Raw genomic sequence first — 16,132 nt, 5'->3', positions numbered from 1 at the left:
GCCCTCCCCAAATCTTCTCATATCAATGCATTTGTGCTCTCTCTCTCTCTCTCTCTCTCTCTCTCTCTCTCTCTCAACTATATTTAAACTGAGAGAGATTTATTTTGACATTATGTACAAAAAAAGAACCATTTGGAGAGCATGATGGTGTATTTTGGTTCAAAATAAAATCATTGCTTACATTTAGGATGAATGTGATTATTGATGGCCTCCATGGGTCTCCATAGCAGCTGTGCCCCAAAAAGCTTTTCCTTTTCTCCCTCCTTATGGGGCGGCCCTGGTCCAAAGGGCCCCAACAGAGTGATGGCTTTTAAAATTTCTCTTTGATTCTACACAAAAACAATTGACTCAATGCAAATGTTTATAAATACCACAGTTTCATAGGATGTTAGTCATGCAGTAAGTATCTGTTTGCTATATTTTTAACTGATATTTCATCTTTACCCAGTTTACCCACAAAGAAAGACCAATTAAATATAACAATTTACAGTCAGTATTCCCAAGAAGCTTAAAATTATATAGCTGGTTTTCTAACTATTTATATGTTTAGATTGTTGACTATAGTCAACAAAAAAAGGAAAAAAAAAGCAAGTGATAATGAGTGACTTCTGGTTCTTGTCACGACATTTATTGATGTTATTTGTAATAACCCTCTGATGTATATATCAGAAGACTATAAGGTAATCAGCAATTCTTCTAAGGAGTCTTTTCTTTGGATGTATGGTCTCTTTTTCTGTTCCTCGACTGACGCTAACTTAAAATGTCATTGCTGTTCCCAAGAAACATTGATTTGGGGCTTTCATAAGGTCTCTGATCTCCAGGAAAGAATCTGTGACAATGTCAGTAGAGCAAGCCTCCAATCATATCACATATCCGTCACATGCCACTGTATTCCAAGATTTGATCAATTATGTACTAAATCTATTCATTAATGCTTTGTTGGCGCCAAACTCTCAACAGTGACTGGGATCAAATATTTCAAAGGAACCGTGAAAACAACTCACATGCCCCTAGGAGCATAAATATTAATCCTTGACTTGTTTATTTCTTGTCCTGAAATATTCATAGTTGTTTTTGCCACTTTCGGAAAAGTGGAACAAACTTCCCAGTGAAGCAATAACCCAGTCATATTCTAGGCAGACGCTCTCTGAACATCTTGCTCCCTTCATTTCCAATTTTGTTTGATGAACATCTGTCATTGGGCCTTTACTTTCTCAATAGTCCGCGACTCATCCCAAACAGGCCACGTCTTTATAACGCTGTCTCCTGCTTCTGTCCTGATAATCAAACTTGCATCTTGACCTTTTGAAATGTTTGTCGTGACACTAAAAAGGTTTTATCGCATTACATCATTGCATTTAATGCAGAGGGTCCCATATGGTGCCATAATTTTGTTTCTCATCTTTTTTGGCACAACTTCTCCTCTCAGACTTTTTTTTCTCTCAAGTTGTAAAAAGGCTTTTTTTAATCACTTGACCCACATAGAATTATGTTTTTAGACCATTTTAGCGGCACATTGTTTTGATGGATGCAGCTCAAGTAATGAGCGTACAGTGCTGAAAAATGTAGACTCTCTGACTGCCTCTATTTTGTGTGAAAGTCCTTGGAGTCCATTGTTGCAAGTCACTGTGTAAAACCTACAGGCTTAAAAATGAACATTTTTCAGACATCATCTTACTTATTTAAATAGAGAATGATTGTGTCCTCATTCTGTCTGAATGACTGAGATGAAGAAATAATGACTTCTCTTTGCAACTTTGAAAATCTCCACAAAAATGCTCGGGCATGCACAACAAACGGCAAAGGCTCAAAGGATCCATTGCAGCGAAAATGGGTCATTGGCTGCATTAGGGGCTTTTTAAAACACAAGAAGTTCCATCTGAGACAGGAAATCGAGCCATCACCCTCAGTGCATCACATTCACTGTTCAAATTCCTCATTGTTTTCCACCAATGCAGAATGAACCAGCACCGGTGTTTGGCAGACAAACAAAACTAAGATTTTTCACAGTGTCACTTCAGTACCACTTCAAAGGCTGCAGAGGTGTTTTAATCTGCGCAGACACAGGAGTTAAGGGAAGAAGAAAAAAACACAGCTCATACTCAGCTCATACATTTCCTCATTTATACCCAAAGTCTGAGTTGCTGGAGGTGAAGTGTGGTGGCAACGTCTAAATGAGAGGTTTCTAAATGAAGCAGAGCTGTAATTAGCACTAATAGCTCGTCAGCTGCAACGCCTCAAGGGGAAAGACATCCAGACTGAGTAGCAGAAAGCAGTCGGCTTTAGTTAGAACAAATTTCTAATGATTCGGTAGGGGCCCAAAGAGGACGGCTTATTCATTACATCTAAATGCTATTTAGATGATCAAAAGATGTGTGTGAGCGATTGATCAGAGGTTGTTTTGGTTGTCTTGGACTTAAGGATACACACACCATGCCACACCACTCCTGTTTTACTCCTAATGTGAAACTGATTATGCAGTGTGTATGCTAATGAGAGTAGCTAATGACAAAATGTGGCACCAGTCAAGGGCAGAGAGTTTAAAGTGAAGCTTTGCATACCACTCGTAGTGTTACATATCCGTTGCTCGAACGTGTTCAAAGACCATAACCCGTTGCTTTAAGGCATCTTGGCACATTAGCATTAAAATGGCAGGGAGAGGTAACTGAAAGATTTAACGTCGCTGTAATGAGGCGTCAGTAAACTGCACGCAGCCTGGCTCTGTTTACCATAAATGTGCTCTGTGACCAGCCGATGCCGGAGAAAAACAAACTGACAAAAGGATCTACCTTTGTAGGGCTGTGAGGCTTATTTGCTCGCTGTTTTTATTTGATTCTCAAGGAGTCTGCCTGGTACAACCGCCATGTTTCTACAGTAGTCTGAACGGACAAACCAAACATTCGTTCTAGATAAGGCTGTTTGGATTTTTTGCACCAGATCAGGCAATTGATATCTCTGGTACCTTTACCATAGATATAATACTAAAAACAGCAGCTAATTAGCTTAGCATAGCAAAAAGACTGAAAGCAGGTGAAAATGGCTGGCATGGCTGTGTTCAAAGCTAAAATAATTCTTCTACCAGTACCTCCAAAACTCATCAATGGACACATCTTGTTTGTGGTTGTACAAAAACGGCAAAATAAAAACAAGTTGTATGTCGTGTCTATTTCTTGACCTGGAGCAGTGACTTCCTGGTGTTTTGGGCTGAGTAAATCTACAAGGTCTCCATTACTAGTGTGGAACATTCTCCTCTTTTAGTCCTATTTGGGTTCTAACCAGAGGAAACTGGTGTATTTTTACATAAAAATCTTTGTGTAGCATTTGTGCTCCTCTTAATCTGCCCAGATCAATCTCATACCCTTACCTGCACCCCTCCTCTTTGTCCTTTCCCCAGCCTGTGCACACCGAGGGACATGCCGCTGACCGTCCAGTCCTGCGTCCTTCCCAAGGACTGCCAGGTGACCGACTGGGCCGAGTGGGGCCCCTGCTCCAAAACCTGCGTGGACCCCGAGTCTCCCAGAGGCAATCGCACTCGGAGCAGACAGGTGCTCCAGTTCCCTGTGGGCGAGGGGGCGGAGTGCCCGCCGCTGGAGGAGTCGGAGTTGTGTGACCCTCCGGGTGAAGGCGTGCCGCCCTGCGCCACGTGAGTTCCTCCTGATGACGGGGGAGGGAGGCAGGGAGCACAGCAGGGAGTGAGCAGGGTTTTTTGAATTTGAAAGCGAAGATGTGTTCTCATAGCCGTAAGCCTTGAAGGTTTGAGTTTCACAAGGGAACAATTGGCTGTTAAGGGTTGGTGATAATACTCTCCCCCTTTGTGTACAGGCATGTGAAGACCCATTAAGAGTAGAAAACACACCGCAGGGATTCGCACGATGAAGTCCAATAACGCTCAGGCAAAAATACATTAAAATCAAAGAGTTTGGTATTCAACCTGGCTGAGGCTGCACCCGCTTTCTGTTGACTTCCTTTTACTCATATCACCAAACTAATTTGCTCTCCTGGGTGGCCCGTGGGTGTGTGTATGTGTGTGTGTGTATGTGGTGGTTATGTGTATGTGTTGTGTGGTGTGTGTGGGTGTGTGTGTGTGTACGAGATAATGCATGGAGCCAGATTTGTATAAGTGCTTGGGCTGCTGTAGAGACAAATGAAAGAAGACTGGAAGGATATTTGAGTCCCACAAACTCTCTCTCTCACACACACACACACACGCACATACACACACAGATTAAAAATGTAGGCTCACAGATGGCCTTTATTCCCTCAGTTTCATCCTACACTTTTGTGCAGTTATTGTCAAAATACGTATTCATACTCTCATTCTGGAAAGTATTTGATTCTCTGAAGTTCTTCTCACAGATTTTCATTGTCTACTGACACTTCGTACTGCCCCACTACATTATAACATCACTACCAGCTGTGGTAACAAGTCTCTAGATCGTGATTATTAAACAAATATTCATCGTTATGTACAAAAATCTTATGTCACTTGTGTCTCTAAAAAGTAAAGTAAATAAGTAGTAAAACTGGTAGTTAAACAGTGGCTGCCCACATTTATGAAAGCACTTACATACCATAAACGTGTAGTTCATCATGTTTTCAGAAAAAAAGGAAGACTTAATTGGTTTTAATTATGCAACACATCTGTGCTATTGTTAGGTCCGCAGGGTTGAAAATGAGGTGTCTCTTACACTATGTTACACCCACACAGAGACACGCTCTGTCTCCCGTGTACGACCATTCCTGCTATTCCATGTTCCTCTTTCTCTGCAGTTACACGTGGAGAACCACAGAGTGGAGCGACTGCCGGGTTGACTCGTTGCTAAGCCAACAGGACCGTCGACGTAGCAACCTGACAGGACTTTGTGGGGGAGGCCTGCAGACCAGGGAAGTTTATTGCGTCCAGGCCAACGCTGAGCTTCTAAAATACCTCAACGACCTCAGAGAAAAAGACAAAGGTAAAACTCCCATACTCCCCAAAGATGTTGCATTTACTTAGTTGCCATATACTGTATTGTTTTAAAAGGTAAAACATGGGATGTTAGGCCCTCAAACATTTGAACTAGTGAATATATTGAACTTATTTCTGTGGCAGTTATTTGCCTTGATGTGACTGACAGCATTAAATAAAATTTCTTTGTCAATGTCATTATATAATTCAATATTTCCACTATTAGTTACATTCATTCAGTCACAGTTGGCCAGTCGACTCAGTTTCAGTGCCCTCATGTTACCTCACATAAATGATCCCAATTAGTTCCAGGCAGTAGGGTGTGCAAATTTAAAATTTTGGAAAAGTGAGCACAGCTGTCGGCGGGTTTCCTGAGTTGAGAATTGGATTCAGTATCAGGAGAGAAAAGACTCTGACTGGTGCATCCCTAAACATCTCCTTTAACATCTCCATCAAAACGTCCACTCTTACCCCTGTTTAATTTTATTAATGCTCATTTTAATTCAACGTGGGATTTCGCCTCACATTATTTGCACAGTATTGACAGCTGGAGGGTTTTTGTTTTTGTGCAGTCTGTGTTTATTTGCCTGAAACAGTCAGTGTACCAGCTGTAGAGTCATTATAGCTGTACCTAGCTAGCAACCTATGTGTATGTGCAGGGTGTGCCTGTGCTATGTTTTGTGACTCAACCTCTGACTGATCTCAAGAACCAGGAGCTCCAATTCTTTTATTTTATTTTCCTCCAGAGGCCTCTCCTCTACCTCCTACAGTATCTTTGTGTGGCCATTAATGTGAGAACCTCAAATTGCTTTCACTTCTTTGCATTGGCTTAATATGCAATTACAATGCCTATAAAATGTGTCTTTAAAGAGGGCATTAATCCGCACCATATGGACCCTTAGCGCGGCATTAAAGCCCCTGAAAACTTGGATCCATATCTTTCGTACTTCTCTGTATCACTCATGGCAGAAGCAAGTTTTCAGGGCCACACTGAATATATTTTAACGTATATGTGTTATTTATGTTTAAGGAGGCATTATTATGCAGAAGCTGCTTGGTGCCACAGGGTTCATGTAGAAAGTTATGTATGTGACAGGTTCAGATTCTTAAAACAGTTAGAAAATCCTTGGAAGAGAATGGATGCTCTTCCTTGCCTCAAAATGCTGCTCCTCTGTATTTCATAACCAGTGAAAATTGCTTAAGCCACTACCATTGCCGCCAATTTATGAATATATCCAAAGTCAACACCTTTGCATACATCAAATCTTACAGCATCACACAGCATAGCCTGAAACAAATCAGCTGAACTCTCTTGTGTAACTCCAATAAATTTGATCAAGCACTGTTACATGACATCTTACATCCTCCAAACCCCCACACACTGTGTCAGAACTGCAGTCCCTTGGTGGATGTGTAGAAGATAATTAAGCATCAAATGCTTGCAGATATAAGCCTACATGTTGACTCAATTCATGTCCAAATATACAATGACATAAAATATTGCATTTGCTTAATAGTGACTGTAGACCTGTAACCCTCTTTGCAAACATCCCTCTGTGGCTACATTGTCAGCTTCGATCTTCCTGTTTGAACATTTAAACAGCATTTTACTTGCTGCCATTTTCTCCTTTTAAACCAAATCAGGAGTCATTTAGAACAAGGATTTGTCTGCTCGTGTGTCCTGCTGTGACTTGTCAGTGGTCACAAGTGCAAAGGCCTCCATTTCTGACACTTGTCAAGCCAGCTTAGAGTCAAAGCTGCCGTCTTAAAGAGGGTGTTAAAGACATTAGTTGAGGCTAAGCTTATGGAGACCAACCGTGCTGATCGCGTGAGAGAGAGTGACAAAGTCTAAAAGGAGGTGAGATGCCCAGTCGCCACTTGTGCCAAACGTGGAGAGATGCCCCTCTCACGCAAACCGAGTGCTTGGAGTGCAGCTGATCCATTCTGGTGTTTAGTGTAAGTTATGGATGAATGGATGAAGCTGTGGCAGCGGTTACTTGGTATAGTTAACATTTGTCATGTCGAGTGAAGAAATATGTAGATATCAGAGTTGTTTCTGTAGAATTACAACAGCCCATATAACCGTGTCTGTCTAATCTACATTTTGGCCGTTTTTCCGTTGCTGTTTTTCTGGCTCCGTCACAGGAAGGTGACGTCACAATTCTTAATCCTACTTACAAAGCTCTGATTGGCTCACAGTTGTTCTTCCCAGCAGGGAAATAGCTGTCAATGAGCACTGCACCAGTAGATTAGATATAAATTCAGCTGTCTGGTAACAGGCTACTAATACAGTGGAGCACAGTGGTTATTGTTAAATGATGAAACAGATAACAGCGACACCTTTTTACAGACAATTTAACCTGGTTTGTGCTCTTAAAAAAAGAAAAAAGATTTTGTGCACCAGAATTTTGTGTTTACTCACGGTTGCACCACACAAACAAGTTCTTATGTAGAGATAAGTCGTAACTACATATTTATATCCAGTAACTGTCAGATGTAATTGTAGCTAACTGAACCAACTTACAAGGCTAATGTTAGCTTGCTAATATATGACTCATTTTGGCCCAAGAGCTGAAAAGTTACGCTAATATTATTAAACATATGATCAAATAATGTCTGCTAGGTTGCTGCATGATGTGATAGTTCCCACTTGTAACTTGTAATACCCAGAGTAATACATAGATTTACAAAGTATTGTAAGGAAATGTTTAATATATTGTTTTCCCCCAAAACCATCTGATGAGACGGTGCTACAAATGTTTAACAGCAACAGATTTACACATTATTTAAGTATTTATTAGCTAAAGCAGATGAGGTTTTAGCATAAGTAAATGATGAAGTTTGAAACTAGCTAGTAGTTGCTGAAGGACCACGTGCAAAAAGGTGATGTAACCCAAACCAGGTGCTTTAATAAATTGACTTAATTGACTAAATCCTCGTTGTGTTACATCAACCATTAATGGACAGCACCAAAACGGACATTTATTTCACGTAATTATGTTGCAAATGATTACATTTTTTAGTATTTCCTGAAGGGTTCTAATATTAATCTCAAACTATCTTGTGTGATGTTTAATAAATTCCTGATAAATAGCTTGTGAAGGAAAAGCTGACAGTGCGTTTTTATATGCTAAAGCATTGTCTCTCAACGTTTAAATTGATCGGCGGCCGTTTGTCTCTCGGTGCATCAGCCCTAATTAAAGAATAATGAGTCTGGTAGCCAAGATTAAACATCGACAGACACTGTTCAGAAAAAAGCATGTTGTGTAAAAGAAATCATGTTTAATGTATAACTTGCGGTTGTATGTCCTCTGTCTGTCTCCTCCTTTCTCGCTTCCAGCTGAAGTGCTATAGGGACTATATGGAGAGTGAGAGCATATTGCATATGTGCCTGTAGTGAAATTGGAGAGATCATGCATGTTGAGGCGCCTATAACTTCTGTTAAGATACAGTTAAAGATTCATATATACAAGCATGTTGAGAGCGGTGTTGCCAGGGCTGGCTGTGCAGAAATGTGCGTGACTTGTGCGTGTGAGTGTTTGCACGAAGACACACACACACATTCACACATGCACAAAGTTCTTATCTTCTTGGCGCAGGATTTCTTTTCCCTCCATTGGGGGGTAATCTCCCAGCATACCACAGAGACAGAGAGCCAGACAGTGGTTCAGTGAAGTTTCCTGCAACCGGCGCTCTCTTCCTCCCCTCTCTCATGCATAAATATCACCATGCAAAAGGGCAGAAGATACCCTCAGGCAAAGATCTGGAATCAGCTTACAACCTCCTAAATCTTAACCTTAATCTTTATGTGGGAGTAGTTTCGATCTGACCCCAGATCAGTATCGCAGCCTAAGTAACGTCACCCGGCACTTCCTCAGTTAAGGCTGTGTCGCTTTGGGTTTAGGTCTGCTGGATGCCTAAAGCACTTCTCTCAAACTCATGGGAGTTGGCATTCTGGTCACCTTTCCCAGTATTTGACAGGAATACTTAAAAGGCACATTGACACTAAATGTATTAGGAGGTTTATTTGAATTCTTAAGTTCATATACTGTCATTGCAGGCTAGAACAATGCCTCTTTTTGCCGCCTGAAAGGAGGAAGGAATAGTTCAAATTTGCTTTCTTAGGTTAAAAAATTAATCTTAATCTCATGTCTGTGTGGTAAATAAAGAGCTGGAGTCAGGACTTGGTTAGCCTAGCTTAGCATAAAGACTGAAAGCAAAGGGAAACAGCTAGCCTGGTTCAAAAGTATGCGTGTGTTGTTTGTTAAATTTATACATAAAGATAAAAGTAAAAATTAGCAGAGCTGTAGAGATGTCTTGATCAACAAAGGTTTATTTGTCCACCTCGTGTGTCTGTGCAGAGTCTCCAGCTACAGCGTGGGTTGTCAGACAGATTGTGGTTTTGGTTTCTGTACAGGCACAATAGAACCAAACCTGTGACAACAAGGGTTTAGGATGCTGCTAACAGCCACTACACTTGACTGTTGTTTGCCAACACACAGTTACAGCTCATTACTCCTGCTAAAACCAGCAAGTATTTGAATTAATCAGCTTTAGAGCTGTTGGTATTTTGATTAACAGAGTAAGGATAGGTGTTTCCACTGCCTCATATTTTGTTATGCTAAGCTAGGCTAAAGACATCCTGACTCCAGCACCGTACTTAACACACAGACATGAGAGTGATATCGATCTTTAGTCTGGATTCACACTCCACATTCAGCATTTAAAGTTAAATTATAGAAGAGTCTGTCGCTCTGAAGTTAAAAGGACTGTAATCAGATTTCTTTTGATCCCTGACCTGATGATATGCCTTGATCGCCCAGAAGAGTGATCATAACCATGGGTAAAAATAAATGAAAAGAAGACTTATCTTCCGCTATTGTTCACACCAAAGATTTAATCAATGTTCTTAAAGTATTTGATTGTTAACATGTGAGGCCCAGTTCCCTGTGGCCTCTCCTGCTGCTGCATTAGTCTCTGCTCGTCTCCTGTGAGCTGTTTCCTGTTACTCTCTGTGTTTGTTTGATCGTCTCCCCAGTGTGTGCGTAGCTAATAGCGCTATCTCCCCTGTAATTGCAGCGGGTCAGACCCAAAGACAGCAGAAGCCTAGTGTCCCCCCTCTCCTCTCCATCACCTTCCAGATTACAGGTAGGTGTTTTTAGTCACGCTGATAAGGCAGCCCCGGCCTCTCCCTCTGCTTTAAGCCTCCCAGGTTCCACTTCTATCCACTCCACGTTCTCATTGTCAGTCTCATCTCCTCAATCCTCGTTTCCTCTACTTGTTTCTCTTGTAGGACACAATCAATTGTTTCCTCTCCTCTCCTCTCCTTACCTTCTATTCTCCTCTATCCTTGTTCTCTCTTCCCCCTTGTTTGTTCCCATCTCCTCTCATAATCTTTTTCCTTGTCTCCTCTGTTCCAGTCCTGTTTCCTCTTCTTTGCTCATCTCTCTTCTTCTCCCGTCTTGTCTACTCTCTTTTCTCCTTTCTCTTTTTGTCCTCTATCTTTCCTCTCCTCTCCTCTTCTCTACTCCCGTCTCCTCTATCTTTGTTTCTTTTCCATATCTTTCCTCTACCCTTGTCCCCTCTCCTCTCCTCCCACCCTGTTTCTTTTAATCTCCTCTATTCCTGTTTCCTCTCATTTCTGGATTATTTTGCCTCCTAGCTATTCTTCTCCTCTTCTCTACTCCATCCTTGTTTCCTTGCCTTGTTTCCCTTTCCTTTTCTCATAACCTTGTTTCGTCTCCTCATTCCTCCTCTCCCTTTTCCTCTTCTCCTCTCCTCTTCTAACCTTCTATTCTCCTCTCTCATTGTCCCCTCTCCTTTCCCCCCACCTTGTTTCTTTTAATCTCCTGTCCTCTATTCCTGTTTCCACTCCTAACTTTTCTTTCCTTCCCTCGCTGTTCCTTTCCTCTAACCTTGTTTCGTCTCCTCATTTCTCCTCTCCCTTCTTCTCTTCTCCTCTCTTAACCTGTCCTATTCTTCCCTGATTCCTTTCCTTTTCTCTCTCCTTGTCTCCTCTCCCCTCCTTTTTTGAACGTAATGGATTGCAAAGAAAATACTACTAATAATAAACTTTGACTGTCCTCCTCACTAGTGTGATGCTTTAGATTTACGATGGTGTTAAATGTACATAAACATACACACTTCGACAAAGTCACAAGTCCTGCTGCTCTTTATGTTCGGTGTTGGTGCCAAATCCAACAAAGGGACAAGCAGTATTACAACAAAGTTCTGTATTCTCCCATAAAAAGCCGGGCAGAAGAGCTGAACCTTTGAAGGGACTGTAAGAAAAACTTTGTTCCACCACAAACAGAATATGGATAGTGAGATGTGAGACATTTACTACCACGGCAGACAGTAAGCCACATTCGCATGAGGGATTTTTCCCCCTCCGTTGTCAGTTCAGCACAATAGAAAAATGAACTCACTGGAGAACTCGCTATAAAATGGACTAATATAGAAGCAGGATATAGAGAAAGTTTTATTTCTCTTCATCACACAGAGGCCCAATACTCTGTTGGTCCTCGGTGTTGTATTTTACAAATGGATTGATGTTAAAAGATTGAAGTCAGTAGTTCCCCAATAAGAACTGGATTAACAGTGGCTCAGCAAACTCAGTATTTGACTTTCAGTGTATTTGTAGGAGGAATTAACCATTTTGCATTTCAAAAGCCCCACTTGCCTTCCCCTGTACAGTTCTTAGGGAATTATGATTCAGCTCTCCTGACTATGTGAGACTTTAAGCTCTTAGATGTCTTGTAGGAACACTTGGAATACAGGAAATAAAGTGCCTCAGGTTGAACATGTGAGGAGATTTTTTTTGTGAATCACTAAATATCTGGCTTAAAAAAAAAATAACTTATTTCAATGTATCACTCAGTACAGCTGAGATCAATCCATCATTATACTTTGTAGAGAAAAGTCTTATATTCTTTTTTTTACTCTCATGCCACCACTGATGTCTTAAGACTGAGAATCAGGTTTTACAAAAGGTGGATTTTCTTATCTTTCTTATCCCAAACATATACCACAACAGATGGTACCAATTCCGTGTTTTACCGTTCTCCAGTAGCATCAAATTAGAATGAAACAAAGTCTACTTACACTAACAGGTGTTTATGGAGCATTGCAGTCATGAGTTGAGGTGAACACTCACTCTTGAGACTTTTGAGACTCTTGATATTGATTTGAGTAAAAGTATCTGATATTATATCGTCTATTACAATGTTTTGCCCAAAAGGTCTAAAAATATCTCCCGTATTATCGATTGCACTATTGAGTTTCACTTTCATGCCAATATTTTTTTCAGTGTTAAATTATTCTAGTGGTTGATATCTCCTGTTATGTGTTATCAGAGGAAAAACCTTAGACTATAAACTGTAACTGTAACATTTTACAATTAAATTGGATTCACATGCACAGCTGTACTGTATGTGTTTGCTCTGTATGTGTGAAGCTGGGAAATGGAGACGGGTTTAGATGTGTCAGTCAAAGTGTGGCGCTCCAGGCAGGGGGGTGGAATCTGTCTGCTGAGTGAGCAAAACTCACTCTGATATCCAAGGACGACCTGAAAGCATAAAGGTTGTGTCCTGTTGACCAGGTTTTTAAAGCAATAGATTGATATTTTAAGAAATCGGCTTATATAGTTAGATGAGATGAATAATTGATACCACTTTTATATCTCTTTGTAACAGTAAATATGAGGCTATAACCAGTTAGCTTAGCACAAAGACTTGAAGTAGGGGGAAACAGCTAGCCTCACTCTGTCCAAGGGAAGAATAACAATAATAATAATTAATCTGGTTTATAACCCCTGGTTGGCAGATTTTGTTATTTTTGTAGAGAGCTGTGCTAGCCGTTTCCTCCTGCTTCTAGTCTTTATGCTAAGCTAAACTAACTGCCTGCTGGTGGGTATAGCTTCATTCTTAATGTATAGACATTAGAGTGCTATCAATCTTCTTATCTAACTCAGCAAGAAAGCAAATAAGTGTGCTTCCCAAAATGCTGAACTATACCTTTAACTGAATTATTTTTATATTAAATTGTTAAATTAAATCTATAGTACAACATATAAGTAGAACTATATCTGTGGAACAGACCTGATGACAGCCCATGCAGTTCCTGTGATTTTAGGCCGTACAATAGCTTTTTCAGGCCCATCTATAGTAACCTTCTGTCAGCCAGTGACAAAAGTGTGAGATTTCATCTGGTATCCACGGCTTACTAAGGGAGGTCAGTCTGCCCAAAATTATAGGCTAAATATGGAGAAAAAAAATGACTCTGATATCAGTCTGGATTGTATTTCCTGTAGAAAGCCAAACTCTCCTCAGATTCAGCCTCTCGTATATTACATTTTTTAAAAACCAATTCCACCTCTTTGAACCCATGTGCACCCACAGACAGATTCAGCATGGTGTCTTCTCCCATGTGCCATTGTTCTCTGGTGTGACTCCATTATTACACAGCATTTCCTCTCCTTACTGTGTCAGCCCCCTTTCCTGAAGTTTAATCCACAGCTCTGCTCTGTTCTTTCCTCTGCCTCACTACATTCACCTCATTCCTGTATAAGCCCTTTTTACCGTGCATGTTGTCTCACCTCTTCTCAGTATTAAAATGTGGAAAAAGCAACGGTGGGGGAAAAAAAGTTGCCGATAATAGCATGCAAGTCATTGTATCCCATCTCAACCACTTCTTTCCCCCTGTACCCGCAATCCCTTATTTTACTCTTTTCACCTCTCGTTTTCAGCCATCCCTAGTTTTGACCTCCTTTCTGGCCCGCGAAAGCTCCCAATGGCTTCCACTTATTCTCTGTTCCTTTTTTCTTCCCTCTCTTCTGAGTGTCTACATGTCTCTAGAGCTACAGCATGTTAGCGGTGGGAGCTGCTCTGATTCCATCTCCCAAAAAATAAATGACTGAGAGGAGATAAAGAGAAAGGAAAGGCAGAGAGGGGGCTCACGTTCCTCGGAGATAAGCAGGAACATTGAGTGTGTAGGCGTGTTTGTTTGAGTGTGTGTATAAGGAAAGGAAGCAGCAGAGAGGAAGCTCCTGAGGGCACCACAACATGTCAGCTTATCAGCCACGAACACCCGGGCTTCACTTAAGACCACCCTTCACTGCTTCGTCTTGATCTGCAGTGATAGGCCACTCCAGCATTTGGGCTCTCTCTCAAACAGCCAAAGGTAATCATGTGTGGAATCATATCGCCATCAACCTGTGAACTCCCCGATATGAAATCACAAAGCAAACATTCAGACAGTAAGAAATCTTTTATGGCTCAGTGTTCTTCCTTTAAGGGTGAAACTACAAGTGGAATACACAAACAAATTTGCAATCCACGGGTCAGCGGCTTTGTTGAATTTTGGATGAATCCAATGAATAACTGCACTTTTTCTTCAAGAGAGTTGTTTTTAAAAAGGGAGCTTAATGTGAATAATGGATCTTTATGCTCCATCTATTCACCAGATACTCTTTGTTTCCCACACCAACCTCTTTCCAACTCCCAAAACTTCCTTGCTTGCTTTGCCGTAACAGTTTGGTAATTAGGACCAACAGCTGCGATTTCTGACACAACTAGTCAGTATGTCACAGCCGAACAGATCCCTCACACTTCCCTTCACCCGTTCACTTTACAGTCTGCTGCCGGCACTCCCTTTCTTTCTCCGCTCCCTCTTAACCATGACAAATTGGGATCAGGAGATGAATGCTTAATGTTTTGTTTTTCTCCATGTTTTTCACGTTTGCGCCTATCACATTTCAGAAGAAGGGCCCCTTTTATCGCCACAGTCGAGTTAATATTTCCCCTCATGTTACATACATGAGGGGATGTGTGACGTGCCAAGACGAAAACAGGTAAGACTGGGTTTGTGTACAAGACCTCACAAAATATGCACGGTTTATTGCCTGTTACTTAGTGTGAGAGAGAGAAAGGGGCAATGACTTTCTGAGGGGAATAGTTTCTAAAATCCTTGTCTGTAAGAATCTGTTGATATTTTAATGCTTCAGCCCTGAATAAACACCCCATTAGGCAAAATGAACAGACGGCGTCTGCTCAGTGGAGATTTGGTGAAACTAAACAAGACTAAAGCTTTGTTTATACTCACGCGAAACACCGTTGCGTTGGCCTCCGCAGATGGCGCGAAAGCTATGAGTGCGCCCAGTGACATCTATGCTAAATGTGTTGTTTAGCTACTGTAGTTCTCTGAAAACACCATGGGGTGAACAAACTAAACATTCTGTGAGGAAGCAAGAAGTTAACGATGCTGAAGATGCATTGATCTATTTATGGCTATCAAAAAGACAAAAGCAGAATCTGCTTCTTGAACAGTGTAGTGTTCAAGAAATAAGCATGCAAATGTTCACTGTATAAAGAGTTTATAAGCCACAGATTGTATTGTGAATACAAAAACGTAACGTTGTTGCCACACGTATTGTAAATCTAAATTAAATACAAAACTATATTCAAGAGAACAGCTGTCCCTGTGGTCTCTCACTGAAGGATCATAAAGATGTATGTAGAGTTGAGCCTCTTTGGTCAGTCTACTTCGGATGTTATCATCTTGAAGTAAAAAGCGTAGCAAGCACCAAGTTACAAATATTTGGAGGCGCACGACCAAGAGCAGCAATAACTTGCGGAGCCTTCACACTTGACACAAGAGATATAATAACGTCCTTTTTGGCACCTTTTTACTATACTACAATCACTGTTTGTATACACTACTTTATTGCAATCCCACTATGCAATGTGTCGCCTTTTATAGATGTATGACTATATATATATATGACTTTTGCTATCTCTACAAGTACCCAAAATGTAAATTTACTGCTCGCTCTTGAGTATCTATTATATATATGAAGTAATGACCGCTTGAACAAGGGAGTGGTTTCACAGCCAAGAGTTAACAGCCGTATAGTGGTACTGTGAAGCTGTAATTAGGTGCTTTTGAGCTAAATCCTAACATCAGCATGCTGACATGATAAGCATGAGCAAATGTCATTTCAGTCAGGACCACTTTTGTCAAAAGAAAACTTTATTTCCAAATGCAGAATGTTGGTGGTATGGCTCTGTTTTGGGACCTCCCTACCTTTTCATGTGCATACATGGAAAAGCTTAAGACAAGGAGAGCAGCAGCAAAGTCCCCCCAGGGTACAGAACAGAGCAAGCATCAATGACAACAGAAATTACA

General features: G+C 41.0%; 1 protein-coding gene across 1 annotated transcript in view; it reads left to right on the top strand.

Annotated features, from left to right (window-relative positions):
- LOC118335591 (thrombospondin type-1 domain-containing protein 7A) overlaps window positions 1-16,132 on the top strand; it is a 146,876-nt gene that overhangs the window by 57,060 nt on the left and 73,684 nt on the right. Inside the window, exons 3-5 of the mRNA XM_035671955.1 lie at window positions 3,395-3,643; window positions 4,771-4,955; window positions 10,028-10,096. Coding sequence (XP_035527848.1) covers window positions 3,395-3,643; window positions 4,771-4,955; window positions 10,028-10,096 — 503 coding nt within the window. The remainder of the gene's footprint in view (window positions 1-3,394; window positions 3,644-4,770; window positions 4,956-10,027; window positions 10,097-16,132) is intronic.

The sequence above is a fragment of the Morone saxatilis genome, unplaced genomic scaffold, assembly GCF_004916995.1.
Source record: "Morone saxatilis isolate NCDOM2014 unplaced genomic scaffold, NCSU_SB_2.0 Contig24, whole genome shotgun sequence".
In the NCBI taxonomy this organism is placed as follows: domain Eukaryota; kingdom Metazoa; phylum Chordata; class Actinopteri; family Moronidae; genus Morone; species Morone saxatilis.
The sequence above is the reverse complement of the archived record's forward strand: the minus strand, read 5'-3'. Positions and strand labels throughout refer to the sequence as shown.